Source organism: Anabrus simplex, chromosome 5 (assembly GCF_040414725.1).
Source record: "Anabrus simplex isolate iqAnaSimp1 chromosome 5, ASM4041472v1, whole genome shotgun sequence".
Taxonomy (NCBI): domain Eukaryota; kingdom Metazoa; phylum Arthropoda; class Insecta; order Orthoptera; family Tettigoniidae; genus Anabrus; species Anabrus simplex.
In genome coordinates this window covers 283,548,158-283,570,826 of record NC_090269.1, presented here as the reverse complement: position 1 = coordinate 283,570,826, position 22,669 = coordinate 283,548,158, and the positions used below count along the sequence as shown (strand labels likewise).

The window sequence follows — 22,669 nt, the reverse complement described above, 5'->3', positions numbered from 1 at the left end:
ATGTAATGTAAATTGTTATTTTCTTAAGTCACCTCTGTAGTATGGGATTAGCCCTTGTATTAACGGCCTAGTGCCAAGTAGGTCTTAAACAAAGTGTATCAGGAGTGCGGTTAGCCTCCTCTCAAATTGTTATTTTAGAGGTCATGTAATCAACCTTCTTTTCATGTAATAGACCTCAGTAGGTTGGGTATTTTACCCCTGTGAATACGTCCTTAGAGAACAGCTTGAAGGTAGAGTTTGGTGTGGCCTTTGAGAGGCTTAAATTTTGAGAGCTGATCGCTCTTTTGAAAATGGAGTGTCATATGCCTCGTGGAGGCTTTTCTGTGTAATTCGGAGCCAGGGGCTCCTAGGGATGAATGGGGTTTTCTGCCCCTCTGTTAAAACTTGTGTTTGTGGTAAAACTGAGCTGATCGCTGAAGTCAGGGCGTGAAGCCCAAAACCTGTAAATATTGTAACTCCCCTTGTTTTGCTACATTGTACCTGCCATGTCTGTTATTGCTTTGTTTTTGGAAAGAAAATATAACCTTGTTAAATTTTAAATTAATTTTACATGCACTATAATTTCGTAGCTTGAAACCCATTCACACCCGCACCTTCTTTTACGCATAACTACCGCTAAAACACGGTAACAAGTGGTAGCAGAGCGTGGTTGAATGGGTCTCAATTTAGCCCCTTTTGACGGCTAAACATTGCTTTGATTCGAACTCTAACAATTTTCTCAGTTGCTGGAATTTTTTGAGTTTTTCAAAATTGTTCCGTCATCATGCCCGGCCCTCGCGATGTTCTCCTCCTTAACTATTTGCGCAAAGAGGAGTTGATATACGAGTTAACTATCAGAAATGTGCAATCTGGAGGCACGGTTGCAATCGACACCAACAAGCTTAGAGAGTCCCTTGATTTACCCATTTCCATCCCCAATTTGGGAGAGAAAGAAATTGATGATTCTCTTTCCACGATCGTCGAGAATATTACTGGGCTAGCATCTGTAGTCAGCTTTTTTGATGAAAACGATCCATCTCCTAATCAAATTAAGCGGGTGCAAGGCAGGCTGTATCACTTTGCAAATAGAGTTAATGATCTGTTGTCTCTAAAGGTGAATGACGTTCAGAGGAAGGACGCTAATACGCTCCTTGAAACTATTTCTGAATTGTCTAATAAGGTCACTCAATTGCTAACCGGCGAAGTTCCTCCCAAAGCTGATCAACCCGCCACAGTGAATGTAGGTACTGATGAAGTGCCTCCTCAGGGAGAAGTCAATAGGATGACCGTGGCTGCTCAAACTATCTCTGCCCCATCGAACAACGAATCCGAACGCCGTGCGTCATTGGGTAACATTCGTTCTGAATTAACTTCTTTGCCATTGAAACCTTTACCTACTATGTCACCTGGGTTTAGCAGCTTGCCTCATCCATTGGCAATGTTGCTAAGAGGTATCTCTAAGTTTTCTGTCAACACCACTAGTGAAGTTATTTCATTTTTAAGATTTTTAGTGGAATTTCAGGATCATGCCCTTGTGTTTTCGCTTTCCCCTTGTCAGATTTTGCAAATCATCTATCCCTATGCAATTGGTATTCTTTCTGATAAAATAGTAAGAGCCATAGCTGAACAGTCATCTATCGAAGATTTCCATGCACATTTGCTTGCAAATTTTATTCCTGCCCGCGCCAGGTCATCTCTGATTCAGAAGTACTATTACCGTGTACAGCGCTTGGATGAAAACTTGGCTGATTTCATACAAGATATCAAATTCTACACTAGGGTGTTTGCTCTGCACTTTCCTGAAGATCAGATTGTACAGGCTATTGTAGAAGGTATTTCGCCATCCTACAGGTCATATTTGTGTTTCGCGGCGTGTCCGCAAACCTTCTCTGAACTTGAAGCATTGGCCGTCTCAGCGGAAGGAGTTAGATACGCCGATTCTTTGCGTGTCGCGAAAGAACCCCCGCCTTCCTTTAGTAACACTCGGCCTCCACCTCGCCGACCAGTCAATCCCCGTAAATGTTATGCTTGCGGGTCGCCTGACCATCTGCGCAACAAGTGTCCACTGATCAAGCCAAGTGGGACTAGGAATGGAGCTGGTTCATCACAAGGCTGCTTTAAATGTGGGGCTTTCTCACATATCGCCAAGAATTGCCCAAACTCAAATAGCACCCCCTCCTGCTCAACTTCTGGTGCAAATTCCACCTATGCCAATAATAAAAAGTGACTAGCGGCTTCGGCTGAGTCGACTAACCCTGCTTTCCAAGGCTCAGCCCCGGGCAAAAAGGTCGAGAATTCAGGGAATGAGCAATCTTCAAATTCCCTTTTTGAATGCCCCAGAGAGTGTCTTAGGATTGCGGCGGATACCCCCGCACCTGTTCCTTTTCTTAAGATTGAGTTAAATAACGAGCCTATAACAGCTCTCTTAGATTCAGGCAGTGTTTGTTCCATTATTTCGGCTGATTGGTATTCTAAATTGAAATCTGTTTGTAAACTCCCTGACTATGACTCATCTCCTGTTAAATATGTTTCGGCTAATTCATCTCCATTAGAAATTCTAGGTTCCTTACATGTCAAAATTCGTGTTTTTAAATTTACATGGAAAATCAAGTTGTTTGTGGCCAAGCATTTGTCTTGCCCCATCATACTGGGAGCGGACTTCATGTCTCACACTTGTCTTGTGCTCGATCTTCAGAGTAAGTCGTGCACATTCAAATTTGCCTCTAATTGTAAAATCCCTCTATTAAAGTGTAATTCTGCATCATGTTCATCTATTTCGCCTACCCAGGATGAGATGTTGTTAGACCTTAGACATCTACCTGAGGAGCAGGCTAATAGTATTCGCAAATTGTGTCAGTCGTTTCCCGAGGTGTTCTCTGATACTCTTGGTGTTACTGACCTTATTGAATACAAAATTGAGGTCACGGATTCGATTCCTGTTCGCTTTCCACCTTATAGGCTGTCTCCTCCTAAAATGAAAGCTCTGAAAGAAATCATCGATCAGATGTTGAAGGATGGTATTATTAGGCCCTCTAAGTCAGCGTATTCATCGCCTATTTTTCTAGTCCCGAAACCCCAAGGAGGCTTCAGGCCTGTCATTGATTACAGGGCTCTCAATCGGAAGGTGGTGTTGCAATCTGTGCCCCTTCCCGACCTTCATTCTTGTTTTTCATGGTTTCGTAAGGCCAAGTTCTTCACCATCTTGGACTTAAATCAGGCCTATAATCAAATTCCCCTTGCCGAAGAGTCTAAACATCTTACAGCGTTTGCCACGGACTGGAATTTATATGAATACAACCGCGTGCCTTTCGGGCTCCCTACGGGAGCAGCTGTACTCACTAGGCTGCTAGATAGGGTCTTCTCCGACATCAAATTTGAGTACTTATATCACTACTTAGATGATGTCGTCGTATTTTCAGAGACTTTTGAAGAACATCTAGATCATCTGCGAGAAGTTCTCGACCGCCTTCGTAAGGCTGGGTTAACGGTTAAGTTGTCCAAGGTTGCCTTTGCTAAGCCCTCTATGTCATTCCTAGGGCATATTGTGTCACCCGATGGTGTAGCAGTCGATCATTCTAGAACACAGGCCATCCGTGATTTTAAACCTCCCAAGGACATTAAAGGTATCGCCAGGTTCATCGGTATGGTGAATTTCTTCAGGAAGTTCATTCCTAATTTTGCTAATAGAGCGGCGCCCTTAAACCTTCTTCGTAGGAAAGGCATCAAATTCGAGTGGGGACCTTCTCAACAAGCCGCTTTCGAAGATCTTAAATTAGCTCTCTGTAATGCCCCTGTACTTGCTATGCCTGATTTCTCGAAGAAATTCATCGTCCAAACCGACGCGTCGTCGTCGGCGGTAGCTGCAGTCCTTCTTCAAGAGACTGAACGAGGGAGGCGACCCATCGCCTATGCGTCTAGGACATTGTCAGCTCAAGAAGCAAAGTACTCCATATATGAGCTTGAAGGTTTGGCAGTCTTATTCGCCTTAGAAAAGTTCCGTCTCTATCTGGAACACGTCAAATTCGATCTGGAGACAGATAATCAAGCCTTAAGCTGGGTCTTAGGTAGGCCGCGTCGTACAGGTCGTATAGCCCGTTGGGCCATCCGTATTTCCGCCTTCCAATTCGATGTACGGCATATCAGAGGTACTGAAAATGTTGTGGCTGATGGACTCAGCCGTATGTTTTCTAACGACGTCGAGACCCAGGAACCGGCCGACAGTTCATCACCTCCCGAGTCCATACTATCTGAGGTTAATGCCATCTTAACAGATGCTCCCATGCTCTTTAGGGATATTGAGAAATACCAACGTGAAGATCCGACGCTGGGTCCGATAATGGAAACCCTTTCTTCTGGGGAACATGTTGTCCCTTATGTTCTGAGGAATGGTGTTTTATGTTGCCCATCGAGGCATGATAAGATGATGAAGGTTGTCGTTCCAGCGGTTCTTGTGCCTATGATCTTCAAATACTATCATGAGACCCCATTGGGGGGGCACCTGGGTATCTTTAAAACTCGTGAAAAGATTCGTGAAATGTTCATCTGGAAAGGTATGGACGGTGAAATCCGTGAACTTGTAAAAGCTTGTAAATCTTGTTTGCTCAGTAAACCCACCATGTCCACCAAGGTAGGCCTTTTGTCTTCGCATCAAGCGTCGCGCCCCATGGAACGTCTGTATATCGATTATGTAGGACCCTTCCCCCAGTCAAAGGGTAATGCTAATAAGTTCATCCTTGTATGTGTAGATGGTTTTACTAGATTTTCTTGGTTATTTCCGACTAAGCTGGCTACCGCTCAGTCTACCATTACCTGCTTAAATTCAATTTTTGCTTCTTTTGGTCCGTGTCAATATATTGTATCTGATAATGCTAAGGCTTTTACATCTAATTTATTTCGTAAATTCTGTTTTGACTTATCAATCTCTCATGTAACTACTTCTGCTTATTACCCTCAACCATCTCTGGCTGAACGGGTTAACCGTAATCTCAGGTCCGCACTTATTGCCTATCATCATGAAGATCCTTCCAGGTGGGACACGTCCCTGCATTGGATAGCTTTTGCTTTGAATTCGGCGGTTCATGAATCTCACAAGTTTACTCCAGCTTCTATAATGTTTAAGTTTGTTCCCAACTCGCCGCTCTCTAACCTCTGGTCTCTGAATGACATTCTACCCGAGACAATAGATCCGGACAGCATTAAAGATCTTTGGAAGAAGGCTAAAGCCAATCTTAAAGTGTCTCATGAAAAGGTTAGGGAAAGGTATGATCGTGGACGGAGACCCACCCCTTTGAAGGTAGGCGACCAAGTAATGGTCAAGAATTTTGTTCCCGCGGGCAAGCTTGCCCCCAGATTTCATGGGCCTTGTATCATTCTCGATTTTCTTACGCCGGTTACCTTATTGTTAAGTAATCCAGCCACCGAGAGGATATTTAGGGTTCACCTGTCCCAGGTGAAACCGGTGTAATTTCTGTGTTAACTTGCTGCATATTATTTTGAAAGGAATATGGAGGTTATATTTTTTTTTTTTTGAGTTTTCAATTTCTAGGCATTCTGCCCCTTCTATAGGATTTTGTTTCTTATGTAAGCATGTTTGTGAAACCTGCCCCGACCCATTAAACTGCCATCCTGTCTTTGCCACGGCCATTACCACGCTCCCGTCTCCTGCTCCACTCTACACAGTGGCTTAATGAATACCATGAATATCTGCACGCCGCTGGCCCCTCTATCTCTCTACAAGTCTGTGCCCTCAAAGAAACATGATGGTCCAACACAATTCTGCCGCCTAGTTTTAATGTTTCAGTGCCCCCGCAGCCGCGAAGCGCCGTGCAGCATCTGGGGAGGGGGATGGGCCCCCTCCTCTCCAGCGAAGACGGCATGTGCCCGGCGAGCCGGAGCTCTCCTCCCGGCCAAGGCTGATGTGCGGCGCACGACCTGCTACTTGCCCGCAGCCTGTATATGTTCACCGCGGGCGCGGCGTGTTTCAACACCTCTGCTCCCCTCATAGTGCGGGCGAGCGGTATCTCAGGGTACTTGAGGGGTCCGAGCGGCCTCCTTTGAACGCAAGCTGTAACAGCCGGTCTGGCCACCTCACTTCATCAACATCAACTACATGAACAGTTACTATAAGTAATGATTACACTTGGGAATTCAACAACAATAATTGGTGGACATTGCCAAATTTTTCATCACTTTCAAGTATTAAAAGTTTATCTCCAGAAATTCAACTTCTACAAACAGAAAGACTTTACTTCACCTGCAACAACAAATTTTGAAATTGAAACAAACCTAATTCTCATAAATGCTACTGCAAACTATCTTCACATTCACATTAAAACTTGGACCTTACTTTCAATCAAAAGTTATGCTCTTCTGTGTTACCCCGTGGAGGAACCTTTGGGGGGGGGGGGAGGTCTGTACCGGGCGGTACACCTCTACTCCGGTTATTTAAAAGTTGCGCCAGTTGATATTCCTCTTCTGGTGGAAATCTGAACTTTATCTACTCTATTAATTTTCTAGTTTCTCAGAAGATGTCACCACTTGGAAATTTTTGAGTTTGTGAACGGTGTCATTTTTGATGTGTCTTTGTTTTGCTTGAAGGAAGAAGTGTGAACTTTCTCTTCTAGAGGACACTACGGAAGAATTACAATAGTGCAACCTAGTGCGAAATCAAAGAACTATTTTGTTGGAGAAATTTTTATTTCAAGAGTTGGTTCTTTGTTAAATTTCTTTCTGTCTTGGTTTAAGTTGGCTGTATACCCCTCTTTTTCCCCTTATTTTGGATCTAGCCAATCCCGAATTTCTTTAATTAATTTTCCACCAATAATGTGTTTCTTCTTCCTCTATGTAGGGGTTTCTTTTCACTAGCCAATAAAAACTTTGAGGGAGGGTGTTTTATTTCCCCTAACGCCTAGAATCTTCCGCGAGAGGATATAAACTGCTGCTTTTAGGGTCTCCAGGCCACTTCTGTTCCATCTTTCAGTGTATTAAGTACATAGCAGGAGGCGGGAAGCGCCTCTTTCGTCTTCAGCCGTTCAACACCAGGTAATGGCCTATTAATAACTTCTTTTCTTGCTAGGTCGGCAGTTTAAGTCTCGCGGCGGGTTCGAAGCATTTCCATCATGTAACCTTTTCCTAAAATGTAATTACTCTTTTCATCTTTTTCTTGTAAAGCTACATACCGGGATAGAGAGTGCTTAACCCTCTCGAGCTCCCACTCACATTGTCTTGAGGTGAACTTATTTTCTCAACCCATTCTTCCGTGATGTAATGTAAATTGTTATTTTCTTAAGTCACCTCTGTAGTATGGGATTAGCCCTTGTATTAACGGCCTAGTGCCAAGTAGGTCTTAAACAAAGTGTATCAGGAGTGCGGTTAGCCTCCTCTCAAATTGTTATTTTAGAGGTCATGTAATCAACCTTCTTTTCATGTAATAGACCTCAGTAGGTTGGGTATTTTACCCCTGTGAATACGTCCTTAGAGAACAGCTTGAAGGTAGAGTTTGGTGTGGCCTTTGAGAGGCTTAAATTTTGAGAGCTGATCGCTCTTTTGAAAATGGAGTGTCATATGCCTCGTGGAGGCTTTTCTGTGTAATTCGGAGCCAGGGGCTCCTAGGGATGAATGGGGTTTTCTGCCCCTCTGTTAAAACTTGTGTTTGTGGTAAAACTGAGCTGATCGCTGAAGTCAGGGCGTGAAGCCCAAAACCTGTAAATATTGTAACTCCCCTTGTTTTGCTACATTGTACCTGCCATGTCTGTTATTGCTTTGTTTTTGGAAAGAAAATATAACCTTGTTAAATTTTAAATTAATTTTACATGCACTATAATTTCGTAGCTTGAAACCCATTCACACCCGCACCTTCTTTTACGCATAACTACCGCTAAAACACGGTAACACACATGATTAAAAAAGGCCACTATCCCCCTTAAAACGGTTGACGAGGTCTTGTAGACTACGGCGCAGATCGGCCAGGTCCGTGCATTCCGTAAGGGTATGTACCACGATTAGATGACCGCCGCAAGTGCACACCGGGGGGTATTCACCCTTCAGTGAACTACATGTAATTAATAGCTATAACCTGCGCACTGTGATAGCCTATAATGGTAAGTTATCTATTTTTCCATCTGTAAGAACATAAATTGTGAGCAGCTCCAATGGACTTAAAAACAGTCTGCTGTATGTGGTAGACAGGGTACGTGAGCATGACCAAAGCAATATAGTGATCAAAAAATTGTGGACGGTTAATATTAAATGATAACACACGGAATAGGTACGCGGAAGGAACTAAAATAAAAGGGTATGGAATCTGGCGGGATAGGAAATTATCTCAGTTGATAGCCCGTTTGGTGGCCTAACACGACTTTACTACAATAAATATTATAGCCAGCAATTTAGGCTACATTCCTAGCAACAGGAAAACATACAAATATTACAAAACCGCAATACATTACAACAGTGTGTCCGCCTCCGTAGCGTAACGGTTATTGGATGCTGTTCGCGAGGCCGAGTTCGATTCCCGGTACTGCCAGAAATTTAAGAATGGCAGGAGGGCTCGTATGTGGTTGAAATTGTATACACAGCTCACCTCCGTTGGGGGTCTGCTTGAAAAATGAGCTGCATCACCTCGGGATGAGGACGCAAGTTTATTATTATCATAGAGTGATATAAATACTACTACTACTACTACTAATAATAATAAGTTAATCAAATTTTACATTACTATTTTCAAGAAAACTGTGCCTAAATGTTAAAGAATTTGAGAGTTCATTGGTTTACACGATTTTATAAAAATGTTAAAATTATTGTCCGCCTCCGTGGTGTAGTGGTTAGTGTGATTAGCTGCCGCCCCGGAAGCCCGGGTTCGATTGCCGGCTCTGACCACAAAATTTGAAAAGTGGTACAAGGACGGGAACGGGGACCACACAAGCTCGGGAAGTCAACTGAGTAGAGGGGTGTTCGATTCCCACCTCGGCCATCCTCGAAGTAGTTTTCCGTGGTTTCCCACTTCTCCTCTAATCAAATGCTGGGATGATACCTAACTTAAAGCCACGGCCGCTTCCTTACCACTTCCTTGTCTATCCCTTCCAACCTTCCCATTCCCCACAAGGCCCCTGTTTAGCATAGCAAGTGAAACAGTCTGGGCGAGGTCCTGGTCCTCCTCCCCAGTTTTATCCTCCAAATCAAAGTCTCGCGCTCCAGGACACTGCCCTTCAGGTGACAGAGGTGGGATCTCGAGGGAGAAAACAACCCTGGACGGTAAACAGATTAAGAAGAAAGAAAGAAAGAAAGAAAGAAAGAAAAAGAAAGAAAGAAGGATTATTACAATAAATTACCACCCAATAAACTGACAAACACAACTTTATATTCAAGCATTGAAGGAAGCATCACTCACACACGAGAAAGATTTCGGGGGATTAGGAAAGTCGAAAAGTGTAGGGTTGGTATTCCATTACAGCAGCGTCCTTCCATCTATTCTTTTTACCACGATTTGACATTCCTCAAAACGAAGCTGAAAGTAAAGATTATAATCAAGATATGGTCAGTAAAATATACTTTGATAGATAAGCTTTTTACAAAGCAAATAGAATAAAGTTGGTGATTACTACTTCATTTTTCTCTAGCAAAATTTATACTAACCTCCAACAGCTGTGAATATTTTGATGGCTGCTATTTATGATGTTGGCAATTCTGCCCCCATTATTCCCTTCTACTCTTACCTTTCGGAAATCTAAACAATCTAGTCCCTTTTAGATGAGTGACTTTTACAATCTGGAGCAACACAATAACCCATTATAAATTTAACTTCATTGCATTGGATAATACGCAGAAAACAGCAAGTAGAGAGTTTGGTCCCAAAATGTCCGCGGCCTCAAAGAATTCTGGGAGCGTGACCAGACATCTGTGTATATACCTCGGATTTAACAGATCTTAACAATGCGATCTAGCGGTGCATTCTCAAACAACGCTGAGCTGCTTCTGACAACAGCTCTTTCACGAACTTGAGATAATGTAGGCAACGCCTGGTCACCAAAGTCATTTTACTTAACGACACATTGTTTGTGGATATTTTTATAAAAACACTATAATTTTAAACATAAAAGTGATGAACGTCAGTTATAATGGAATACATACTTCGAAAACCGGTTCTGACAATATATTATGTGCTGATAAAAACAGTGTTTTAGTTCATTTATCCTATCAATTATTAATTCGCAGTATTATTCAGTGTTTCTAACTATGGCTAAATGGTTACGAACCAACAGTTTTAATAATGACTGGGAGGAACAATACTGTTCCTCAATCTGCAGCGAGCATGCAGTGCGAGATTCCACACTAATTACGAAAGTACGATGTATTCGGTCAATATTCTAACCTACATAGCCTACTCCTTCCTACCTTATTACAGAAACAGAAGGCTGTGACTATATGAATACACACACTGCTATACTTCTCATATTTTATGAATAATATGTTATTTGCTTTACGTTCCACTAACTAATTTTAAGGTTTTCGGAGACGGTGCCGGAATTTTGTCCCCCAGGAGTTCTTTCACGTGCCAATAAATATACCGACACGAGACTAACGTATTTGAGCACCTTCATATACCCCCGGAATGAGCCAAGATCGAACCTGCCAAGTTGGGGTCAGAAGTCCAGTGCCTCAATCGTCTGAGCCACTCAGCCCGGCTCATATTTTAGTGTTTAAACATTTCTACATTTTACATGTCTTAACACTTGTGACAGGAAGTGTTATTGCTCTTCGTTATTTAATACATGAATTTTTTGGTGTCTCTTCGTTTTATAGCGATTATTTGATAATAGTGTAGTACATATAGGTTGTTTATTCGCAGGGTTACGGTGGCTATGTGTAGTTTTGGTTAGGTTCATGAACAAGTTTCTTTTCGATTTATTTTACATTTGCATCTTTATAAAATAACAGTCACGTAGTCTTGAGTATAAGAATCCCAGAACCAAAATGCCAACATCTGAATTGTATACGCAGTTTCATAGTTTCACCTAACCTAATACCTGTACGCTAATCTTATTGTTTATGACGGTCGTCAAGGAAGACTCACCCCTAGATTTTGATTGAAATTCCCTATAGATGTCAAAACATTATTGCGATAGTTATTAAAAATATACTACTTACTTGTATGTAATGTAAATGAAGGTTATGGTTATACTGCTTGATCCCTACTAAGATTGATGAGTAGAAAAGTGTCATCTACACACCTACAATCGCCTTTTACAGGAGGAAGTGCTACGGGGTGAGAGTATTAGGTGCCGGCCCCGCGGAGTAGGGATAGCGTGCCTGTTACCGCGTTCGATTCCCGGCCAGGTCAAGGATTTTTACCTCGATCTGAGGGCTGGTTCGAGGTCCATTCACCGATGTGATAACAATTGAAGAGATATCTGACAGTGAGATGGCTGCCCCGGTCTAGAAAGCCAAGAATAACGGCCGAGAGGATTCGTTGTGCTGACCACACGACACCTCATAATTTGCACGCCATCGGACTTTTGCGCCATGGTTTTTTGGAAGTATTACGTTTAATTTCTGGAACAGATTCAGCTTACAAAAGTTCAGAATCCATCTTTCGGATCTCCTTGATACTGTACAAGTAAAATATGCAGTTAACTCCGTGAAGGCAAATTAATTTAATGATGTAAATTACCTCAAAAGGGACTGGGAATAGAACTTTATAAGGAATAAATATACTCCTGCCAACAACTGGGTGAAGTACCATCAAGGTCTTACATGTAGGGAATGGCGTGAGGCAATGCAAACAACTAATGTTTCCTCAGTTAGAAGCATCCCCGGTAGATCTCAAGACGGTAGCGTCTGTCACAGATGTGGCAGAGAGAATGAAACACTGGGTAACGTCTTTGGGAAACTGCGTTTATGATGATAAATTGAGAAATGCCCACCATCATAAAATAAGATCACTCGTAGCCGAAGAGCTTCGTGGAAAGAGTTATACCGTTTACGAAGAGGTTTACGGCGCTCGTGGCACAATACGTAGACATTAAAAAAAAAATAATTTATGGAAAAGATTCGGCTTACTAAAGTCCAGAATCCATCTTTTGGTAGGCACCACTTTACGGAGATTTTTGTCTATTAAAAAAAATCATATCTACGAGGGCTGTAAATAAAGTAATGGTAACGCAGTCCAGACTCTCGCAGGAGATCGGGCGTGAGCAAATATGATGTGGGAGCGATCAGGTGGCGCTGTTGTGGATGTGTAGTGTGCATTTGACGGGCATCTATTTGGGAGTGTGGTGGTATCTGAAGCTGGGTGTTGCTCCAACATTTTTAGTGTCACATTTTTATAGCTTACAGAAATAACAGGAAATTCTATTATTGTTAATTACCTACATTCCTACTAAAACTGTAACATACCTGGCAATTACAACCCGAAAAATAAGAGGCTAATTATACACTGTAACTACAGTTACTCTTAGTAATGATGTTATTGGCTTTACGTCCCAGTAACGACTTTTTACGGTTTTCAGAGACGCCGAGGTGCCGGAGTTTTTTTTACATGCCAGTAAATCTACTGACACGAGGCTGACGTATTTGAGCACCTTCAAATACCACCGGACTGAGCTAGGATCGAACCCGCCACGTTGGGGTCAGAAGGCCAGCGCCTCAACCGTCTGAGCCACTCAGTCTGGCACAGTTACTTTTGCCTCAGTTGAATTTAAAATTTGCCGTCCTGTTTTTCATTGAAGCAAGATGTTGGTATTATAGTGGGTGGTCTGGTATGGCAAGGAAAACAAATTACCCAGCAAGTTGGCCGTGCGGTTAGAGTCACGTAGCTGTGAGCTTGCATTCGGGGTATAGTAGGTTCGAACACCACTGTCGGAAGGCCTGAAAATGGTTTTCCGCGGTTTCCCATTTTCACACCACGCAAATGCTGTGGCTCTACCTTAATTAAAGCCACGTTTGCTTCCTTCCAACTCCTAGCCCTTTCCTATCCCATCGTCGCCGTCGGTGCAACGTAAATGAAATTTGTAAATTTAAAAAATGGAAATGAATTAGCTTTGCGAGAGAGAGAAAGTAGGAATGAAGTAATCTCCGCAGGATGGCGCAATCTAATGGGGACATTCGGGACTGTTTCTCGGTAGGGGACTTGCTAGTCTCATGCAACTCCCTGAGACCGATACTGGCGAGCATGCTACCTGATGCTATGCAGGCTTAGGCTTGTCCCTGCTGAGGTACATTGCGCCGCGCTGTCCGCTAGGGAGTTGCCTCAGCAAAGCAAACCCCCTGAGTTTGATTCGAAGCCAGCAGCGTTTGTTGGCCCGTTACGAACCATTAGTACAGCGAACGACCGAAGATGGTTGATTTTAACACGTTTTCAAATACATGTTAGGTTTATTAAACTAAAACAACAGAAGAAAAGACGACAAATGAAGTGCAAAATTATTGGGAGTTGCGCAACCCTACAACAATACCACGTGCGTGTGGCGTTGAAGTGAAGAGTATCGATTTCACCGCTCTAAAGCTAATTCCTCAAGTTCTGTCTCGGTTGCCATGACAACGCCTGTTCAACCAACAAGTAAATTCATGAGCGCACAAAAAGGGATAGAACGAAACGAGGAGGCCACTTTGAGAGAATTCTTTTCATATTAGTTTTAATAATAATGCTATTGGCTTTACATCCCACTAGCTGCTATTTCGGTTTCCGGAGACGCCGAGGTGCCGGAATGTTGTCCCGCAGGAGTTCTTTGACGTGCCAGTAAATCTACTGACACGAGACTGACGTATTTGAGCACCTTCAAATATCACCGGACTGAGCCAGGATCAAACCTCCCTACCGACTTCGATAGCTGCAGGCGCTTAAGTGCGGTCAGTATCCAGTATTTGGGAGATAGGTTCGAACCCCACTGTCGGCAGCCCTGAAAATGGTTTTCCGTGGTTTCCCATTTTCACACCAGGCAAATGCTGGGGCTGTACCTTAATTAGGGCCACGGCCGCTTCCTTCCCACTCCTAGCCCTTCCCTGTCCCATCGTCACCATATGACCTATCCGTGTCGGTGCGACGTAAAGCAACTAACAAAGAAAAAAAAAACTCTCCCTAGTTGGACTCAAATGGCCAGCGCTCTACCGTTTGAGCTACTTAGCCCGGATCATATTATTTTGTCGTCGTGAACCTGTGCAAGGGTTATTACTGGTATTAATAAAAAATACATATTATTTTTTAATTTAATTTATCTGTAGGCCGGGCTGAGTGGCTCAGACGGTTAAGGCGCTGGCCTTCTAACCCCAACTTGGCAGGTTCGATCCTGGCTCAGTCCGGTGGTATTTGAAGGTGCTCAAATACGACAGCCCCGTGTCGGTAGATCTACTGGCACGTAAAAGAACTCCTGCGGGACCAAATTCCGGCACCTCGGCGTCTCCGAAGACCTTAAAAAGTAGTTAGTGGGACGTAAAACAAATAACATTAATTAATTATTATTAATTTATCTGTATACAAATGAGGTTACCAAAATGCGCAAATGATGTGATTTTCATGCTTTTTTTTTCTTAATTAATTTACTCTCCAGGGTTGGTTTATCCCTCGGACTCATCCCACCTCTACCGCCTCAAGGGCAGGGTCTTGCAGCGTAAGACTTTGGGTCCGGGGTTAAAACTGGGGAGAGGATCAGTAGTACCTCGCCCAGGCGGCCTCGCCTGTTGTGCTGAACAGGGGCCGTATGGGGTGATGGGAAGATTGGGAGGCATAGGGAAGGAAGCGGCCGTGGCCTTAAGTTAGGTACCATCCCGGCATTTGACTGGAGGAGAAGTAGGAAACCACGCAAAACCACTTCGGGGAGGGATGGGGAGGGAATTGAATTCCCCTCTATTCAGTTGACCTCCCAAGGCTGAGTGGACCCCGTTCCAGCCCTCGTACCACTTTTCAAATTTCATGGCAGAGCCGGAAATCGAACCCGAGCCTCTGGAGGTGGCAGCTAATCACAATAACCACTGCGCTACAGAGGCAGAATTTTCTATTGGCGGAAGGAAGTATATTCGACACTCCATGTAGAATGTTGGTGGTACGTAAAATATCACTGAGGGCACATTTCGTGGTTACCCGTCAAATGAATTAAACTCAGCCATTGGTCGCCAAAACAGAGCTCTAGTTTCTCTGCTGTCTGATTGAAACTGACAAGCAGACAGCCTAAATGGCTGCATATGGTTGCTGAGGCTTTACGAGCATTATGAAAAGTCGTCGGTATACTGGCCTCTCCAAATTTCGATCACACCGTCCGCCACTGATGTATTGTGAATAAGATACTGTCAACCCTCCATCACAAAAGAAGAGGGCCCTACACTCATATCGTTCAACTGCTGGCATTTTTATGCAAATTATAATATAACGAGATTATCAGTTTATTTTTATACGAGATCTGACATCAAGAATGAACAAATCATCTAAAGGAAAAAGAACTTTGAAAGACAGAGAAAATATTCTCTTATACTTGTAAATATAATGTCTTCGAGTTGAGGGGGAACGAACAGTGTTCGAGGAGTAAAGGTGACCAGGTGAATGCGGGAAGCATGGCAAGTACGGCAAGTGAAAGTAATGTCTGTTCCACCTGGTCTTGTGGATTCTAACTGCAACGAAGTGTATGAGCATTTGTGTCGGTGAGAGGCAAATGTGCGCTCAGTTCATCCGGAAGGCCGTGCGTTCGATTCTCCGTGAGGAAGCCGAAAGAATTTCCACTTCTAGAGAGGCATTTGGCCTTGCGGGTCACAACACCTATACCAGAAATGAGTACCAGGTATATTCCTGACTGTGAAGGTGGTCTGGTATAAGGCTAACCTCTCTATTCCACTTAGTGCCGAGGCAAATATTGGAAGCTTGCATTCGGGAGATAGTGGGTTTGAACCCCACTGTCGGCAGCCCTGAAGATGGTTTTCCATGGTTTCCCTTTCTCACACCAGGCACACCTTAATTAAGGCGACGGTCGCTTTCTTCCAACTCCTATCACTTTCCTATCCCATCATTGCCTTACGACCTGTCTATGTCGGTGTGACGTAAAGCAAATTATAAAAATAAAAATTAAAAAATATATTGGAAGCTATTAACTTGCATTTTTCCACGGGCTTTTATGGTATGTACCAGAGATGCCTACTTTTAAGATGAGAGGGAAAGAGGAAATCTTGTTTTCTCTCCCCTTTTCAAAGTAGTTTATGCACATATTTACTGTAATTTATGTATTCCGTCTCCAGATCTATTTTCAAGTACTGTATTAGTCACATAACTATCCGAATTTTAAAACTTTTTTCCTATTTTCGGGTTTTTAAATACCTTTAAAACACAATATAATAATAATAATAATAATAATAATAATAATAATCATCATCATCATCATCATCATTTTTTGCTAGTTGCTTTACGTCGCACCGACACAGATAGGCCTTATGGCGACGATAGGACAAGGAAGGGCTAGGAGTGGGAAGGAAGCGGCCGTTGCCTTAATTAAGTTACAGACCCAGCATTTGCCTGGTGTGAAAATGGGAAACCACGGAAAACCATTTTCAGGGCTGCCGATAGTGGGGTTCGAACCTACTATCTCCCGAATACTGGACACTGGGCGCACTTAAGCGACTGCAGCTATCGAGCTCGGTAATAATAATAATAATAATAATAATAATAATAATAATAATAATAATAATAATAACCAAAAACATGCTCAGACACTAGAGGGACGTTCAGCCAGCGATGACCTTATATTGCAGCTGAATGCCTCGGAGTGAATACTGTAAGTATAGTCTATTAGACAAAATGAAAGCCCAAGAACGAAATCTTGAGGAAAATCTTTCGTGCTGTCAATGAAAATGGGGAGCTTAGGAGAAAACTTAACCAAGAACTATACACGAACGTGGAAAAGATCACTGACTCAATGTAGTGTATGAGGGCTGTCTTCTATGGTCATCTGACCCAACGTGTGCAGAGAATTGACCAACTAGGTCTTCAGCAATTTTCTAGATAAGAAAACCAAGGTAGCCTGATTTACCGAGATGCAGAGGGGCCTTCAAGAATTATGATTCACGCATGCAAACATTCAGAAGCGAAAACCCCCTTAAGGAGAAACGTCATTCACACGGAATTTCCAAGAAAAAAGAAAACTAAAGACAAAAAGCCGTGTACTGATGGGAGAAAAAGAACAACACCGACAATGCTTGCGGAAATGATGCACAAAAGTTAAGGAACAAAGTACGAGTAGAAAAAAAATAATCAAATGACGGGGTCCTTAGTTGGCCGAACCGCTGAAATGCATAAATCTAAAATCACTGACTTATCTATATATATAAAGTAACTTGTGACTGACTGACTGACTGACTGACTGACTGACTGACTCATCATCGCCGAGCCAAAACTACTGGACATAAAGAAATGCAATTTTGGGAATACATTCATATTAACATGTAGGTGATAGCTAAGGGAGGATTTTTGGATATTCCATCAATAAGGGGGTGAAAAGGGGGGGGGGTGACTTTTTAAAATGAGGATATCTATATCTCAAAAACTTAAAAGTTTACAGACGTAAAAGTAGGTATTTGTAATCTCCATTAAAAATAAGGAAACGCGTGTTCCTTTGTTTTCGGAAAAACACTTACGGGGGGGGGGGAGGGGGAGAATTGAAATATTCGTTGAAATATTTGCACGAGGATACTTATATCTCAAAAAGATAAAGATGTTACAGACGCGAAACTTGGTATTCGGAATCTCCTTTAAAAATAAAGAAATGCGTTTTCTGTCGGCAGCCCTGAAGATGGTTTCCGGTGGTTTCCCATTTTCACACCAGGCAAATGCCGGGGATGTACGTTAATTAAGGCCACGGCCACTTCCTTCCGATTCCTAGGCCTTTCCTATCCCATCGTCGCCATAAGACATATCTGTGTCGGTGCGACATAAAGCGCAAAAAAAGAAAGAAGAAAAACTGAAGACGTTATAGACGTAAAAACTGGTGATTGGAATCTCATAAGGAAATGCATATTTTCTTCTGTTTTCGGAAAATCCGCTTAGGCAGGAGAGAAAAAATTGAAAAATTAGTTGAATTATTTGTATGAGGATACTTATATCGTATGAAAACTAAAGTTGATACAGACGTGAAAATTGGTATTTGGAATCTCCTTTAAAATAAAGAAACGCGCATTTTAGGTGGAAAACAAACTTGGGGGGGGGGGGAGTGTTGAAAAGGAATTGAATTCCGTTCATGAGGACACACAGCTCGAAAACTGAAGATGTTAGAGTTGTGATAATTGGTATTTAGAAGCTCCCTAATGAATAGACGCGTATTTTTTGTTTTCGGAAAATTCACTTAAGGAGGGAGGGTGAAAGGAAGTGAAAAAATTGAATAATTTTTTATGTGGATACTTATATCTCAAAAACTGATGGTTACAGACGTGAAAATTGGTGTTTGTAATCTCCTTTAAAAATAAAGAAACACGTCTTCTTTACTTTTCGGAAAAAGACGTACGGGGGGGGGGAGAATTGAAATATTCGTTGAAATATTTGTAGGAGGATACTTATATCTCGGAAAGATAAAGATGTTACAGACGCGAAACTTGGTATTTGGAATCTCCTTTAAAAATAAAGAAATGCGTTTTCTTGTTTTTGAAAAATGCAATGAATAGGGGGTGATAGGGAGTGACAAACGGGATGGAATTTAATATATCTCAGACACATAACATGTTACAGACTTGAAAACTGGTACTTGGAATCTCCTGTAAATGTAAAGAGACATACATAACTTTTTCGAAAAATCCACTTAAGGGGAACAAAAAAGGGGCTGAATTTTTAGAATGAGCAGATCTACAGTATATCTCAAAAACTCAACATGTTACATAAGTGAAAATTCGTACTTTGAATCCCTTTTAAAAACAAGAAACACGTATTTTTTGTTTTCGGAGAAACCACTTGGGGGAGGGGGAGGGGCGGGTAGAAAAGACTGAAAAGTGGGTTGAATTCTTTGTATTAGGATACTGATATATCAAAAACTGAACAGTATACAGTAATCGGGAGATAGTGGGTTCGAGCCCCACTGTCGGCAGCCCTGAAGATGGTTTCCCGTGGTTTCCCGTGGTTTCCCATTTTCACACCAGGCAAATGCCGGGGCTGTACGTTAATTAAGCCACGGCCACTTCCTTCCGATTCCTAGGCCTTTCCTATCCCATCGTCGCCATAAGACATATCTGTGTCGGTGCGACGTAAAGCGCAAAAAAAAAAAAGAACTGAAGACGTTATAGACGTAAAAACTGGTGATTGGAATCTCATAAGGAAATGCATATTTTCTTCTGTTTTCGGAAAATCCGCTTAGGCAGGAGAGAAAAAATTGAAAAATTAGTTGAATTATTTGTATGAGGATACTTATATCGTATTAAAACTAAAGTTGATACAGACGTGAAAATTGGTATTTGGAATCTCCTTTAAAATAAAGAAACGCGCATTTTAGGGGGAAAACAAACTTGGGGGGGGGGGGGGGTTGAAAAGGAATTGAATTCCTTTCATGAGGACACATATCTCGAAAACTGAAGATGTTAGAGTTGTGATAACTGGTATTTAGAAGCTCCCTAATGAATAGACGCGTATTTTTTTGTTTTCGGAAAATTCACTTAAGGAGGGAGGGTGAAAGGAAGTGAAAAAATTGAATTATTTTTTATGTGGATATCTCAAAAACTGATGGTTACAGACGTGAAAATTGGTGTTTGTAATCTCCTTTAAAAATAAAGAAACACGTCTTCTTTTGTTTTCGGAAAAACACGTACGGGGGAGGGGGGGGAAGAATTGAAATATTCGTTGAAATATTTGTAGGAGGATACTTATATCTCTAAAAGATAAAGATGTTATAGACGCGAAACTTGGTATGTGGAATCTCCTTTAAAAATAAACACGTATTTTTTGCTTTCGGAAAATCGACTTGGGGGGGGGGGGGTGAAAATAAATGAAGAAAGAGTTGAATTGTGTTTAAGACACTTATATCTCAGAAACTGAAGATGTTACAGACGTGAAAGTTGGTATTTTGAATCTCCTTTAAAAATAAAGGAACACATACTTTTTGTTTTCAGAAAGTCCACTTAAAGGGAAAGGGGGTGTAAAAAGGGAAAAAGAAAATGAATTAATTTTATGAGGATACTTATATCTCAAAAACTGAAGATGTTACAGACGTGATATTCGGTACTGTATTTTGAATCTCCTTTATAAAATAAAGAAACACGTCCTTTTTGTTCCGGAAAATCCATTTAAGGGGTTGAAAAGAATTGAAAAAGAGGATGAATTTTGTAAATGAGTGCCGGTATATCTACAGTATATGTATAAAACTTAACATGTTAAGACATGAAACTTGGTATTTGGAAAGTCCTTCAAAAATACAGGAACACGTACTTTTTGTTTTCGGAAAAGGCACTTAACGGGGGGGTGAAAAGAAGTGAAAAAAAGAAGTGAATAATTTTTAATGTGGATGCTTAGACCTCACAAACTGATGATGTTACATATGCAAAAATTAGTATTTGGAATCTTCTTTAAAAGCATTTTTTTTCCTAGTTGCTTTACGTCTCACCGACACAGATAGGTCTTATGGCGACGATGGTACAAGGAAGGACTAGGAGTTGGAAGGAAGCGGCCGTGGCCTTAATTAAGGTACAGCCCCAGCATTTGCCTGGTGTGAAAATGCGAAACGACGGAAAACCATTTTCAGGGCTGCCGACAGTGGGGTTCGAACCTACTATCTCCAGAATACTGGAAACTGGCCGCACTTAAGCGACTGCAGCTATCGAGTTCGGTCTTTAAAAGTAAAGGAACATGTACCGTATTTCTTTTTGTATTCGGAAAATGGGAAGGACTGATAAAGGGGTTAAATTCTTTTTATGGGGATTCTCATAGCCTATCTCAAAAACTGAAAATGTTACGACGCGGAGATAGATATTTGGAATATACTTTAAAAATAAACTTTTTTTTCGGATTTGAGAGAAAACTGTTTCTCATATGTACAGTTCTATGTTGCATGGTCATCTTAGCCCCAAAAGGCAATAACACAAACGTGGTTTACGAAGAGTTTCCGGGGTAAATGAAACTCAATATGTCGGTGAATGTTTATACTTTAGGGATTTTCAGATAATGTCTTGGTACAGCACCGAGGAAGGATTACTTTTATTATTTTACGAAATCCACGTGAGCGAAGCCGCGGGCAACTGCTAGTTTTATATATCAGCTCTCTTAAATGCCATCCAACTTTGTCTCATTTGACCCCGTAATGTTCAAAACAGAAGTTGAGGACATGTATATTAAAATTGCTTTGGTAACACTTTACAGATAGGGGATCGAAAAAGAAATCGTTAGAGTCTGTCAAGTAGAAATATAGCACTTTCATTAATTACATTATGTATGAATATTTTAGTGAACTACTGATTACTACTTTCGGTAATGATTCACCAGGGGGTGGAGTTTAGGGATTGGAGTACTCACCCAAAGTTTACTGATCTTCTAAGAAAGTGTTTTCCTGTTTTAAAAGGCTGGCTGCATGTGCCGCAGAGTGGATTTTCAATCTTCTTACTGGCGTCTTCAGAAGACTTCCATTCTGGGATGTATTGGTGAAACTGTGATGATATGTATTGGCGACTTATCTGGGGCATGGTTGTTGGTAATTCTTGTTATTTTCTATTCTTCACAACTCTGTATGGAAGGGTACAGAAAATAAAAAAAAAGTAGTTCAGTGAACGCTGTTACACGGAAAGAGATGGATACCACTAAAATTATTTTCTGAATAATAAATAAACACCAGAGTTATGAACCACGTGGTCCTAGGGGCCTCAAAGAAACAAAAAGATACTAGTCACAAGGATATATAATCCACAGCTTTACAATAATATATCTTCGTTTGGTTGTGCAAAATACTAATTTATTTTTATCTTTGCGAATGAAAAACCACTTCAAATAAAGTTGCTGTATGGAAGGATATAAAACAGAACGTCGTCAATGAACGCTGAATTAAAACGCAACTAATTGGTTGCTAATTTAATTCAAAAAACTAGAAATTATATTTACAAATCACTTCTTTCGATTGATGTAATTAGATTTAGCTTCTTTTGATCGTGTAACAGAGGATGGTATTATTTTGATTGTATAACAAACGGAAATGTTTGTTGATTTTATTTCTGAGGGATGAGTCACTCCGAATGAAGCGAAAACCGCGGTAGAATATGATCCAGTAAGGTGAAAAAAAACACTGTCACTGTTTCACGATTTGTATAGGTTGATGAGATCACTAATTTTTTTTTACTCGAAGAAGCTACGGGACCGAAGACAGCGTAGCGCCAAGAATAACCGGTTATCACACACCTCACTCTTACGATTGCCAAGCTTGTGTCGCTGCACTTACACACACACACACTCCGTTGTCTGTTCCAGCGGTGCAGATCCACGACTGAAGTATGACAATCCATTGCCTGCTGGTTTCCGTGGTCGGTCAGGCGGGGAAAGGCACGGGTAACGCGATAGAGACGTGAATCCATCCTCTCTCTCTGTCTTCAGAATGCGACCTCTTTACATACAATGATTACAAGAGCTTCTTCCTTGTTTAGTTTATAAAATCATATTAGTTTCTTGTTCCTTCAGGCACTTATTCTCTGAACGAGAGTTGATAAAGATACTTTTTTCCTTTAGCTGCTCATGTTTTTTAAGAAAGGACCAGACGAACAATTG

General features: G+C 41.6%; 1 protein-coding gene across 2 annotated transcripts in view; it reads right to left on the bottom strand.

Annotated features, from left to right (window-relative positions):
• MESK2 (misexpression suppressor of KSR 2) overlaps positions 1–22,379 on the bottom strand; it is a 666,835-nt gene extending 644,456 nt beyond the window's left edge. The window contains exons 1-2 of one of the 2 annotated variants that reach the window (XM_068227618.1): positions 21,747–22,379; positions 21,434–21,640 (exon numbers count right to left, since the gene is read on the bottom strand). In XM_068227618.1, the coding sequence (XP_068083719.1) occupies positions 21,434–21,600 (167 nt within the window). In that variant the 5' untranslated portion in view covers positions 21,601–21,640; positions 21,747–22,379. Of the gene's footprint in view, positions 1–21,433 lie in introns of both variants that reach the window. The other variant, XM_067147420.2, reaches the window with a different exon arrangement.
• Between the last annotated feature and the right edge of the window lie 290 nt (positions 22,380–22,669).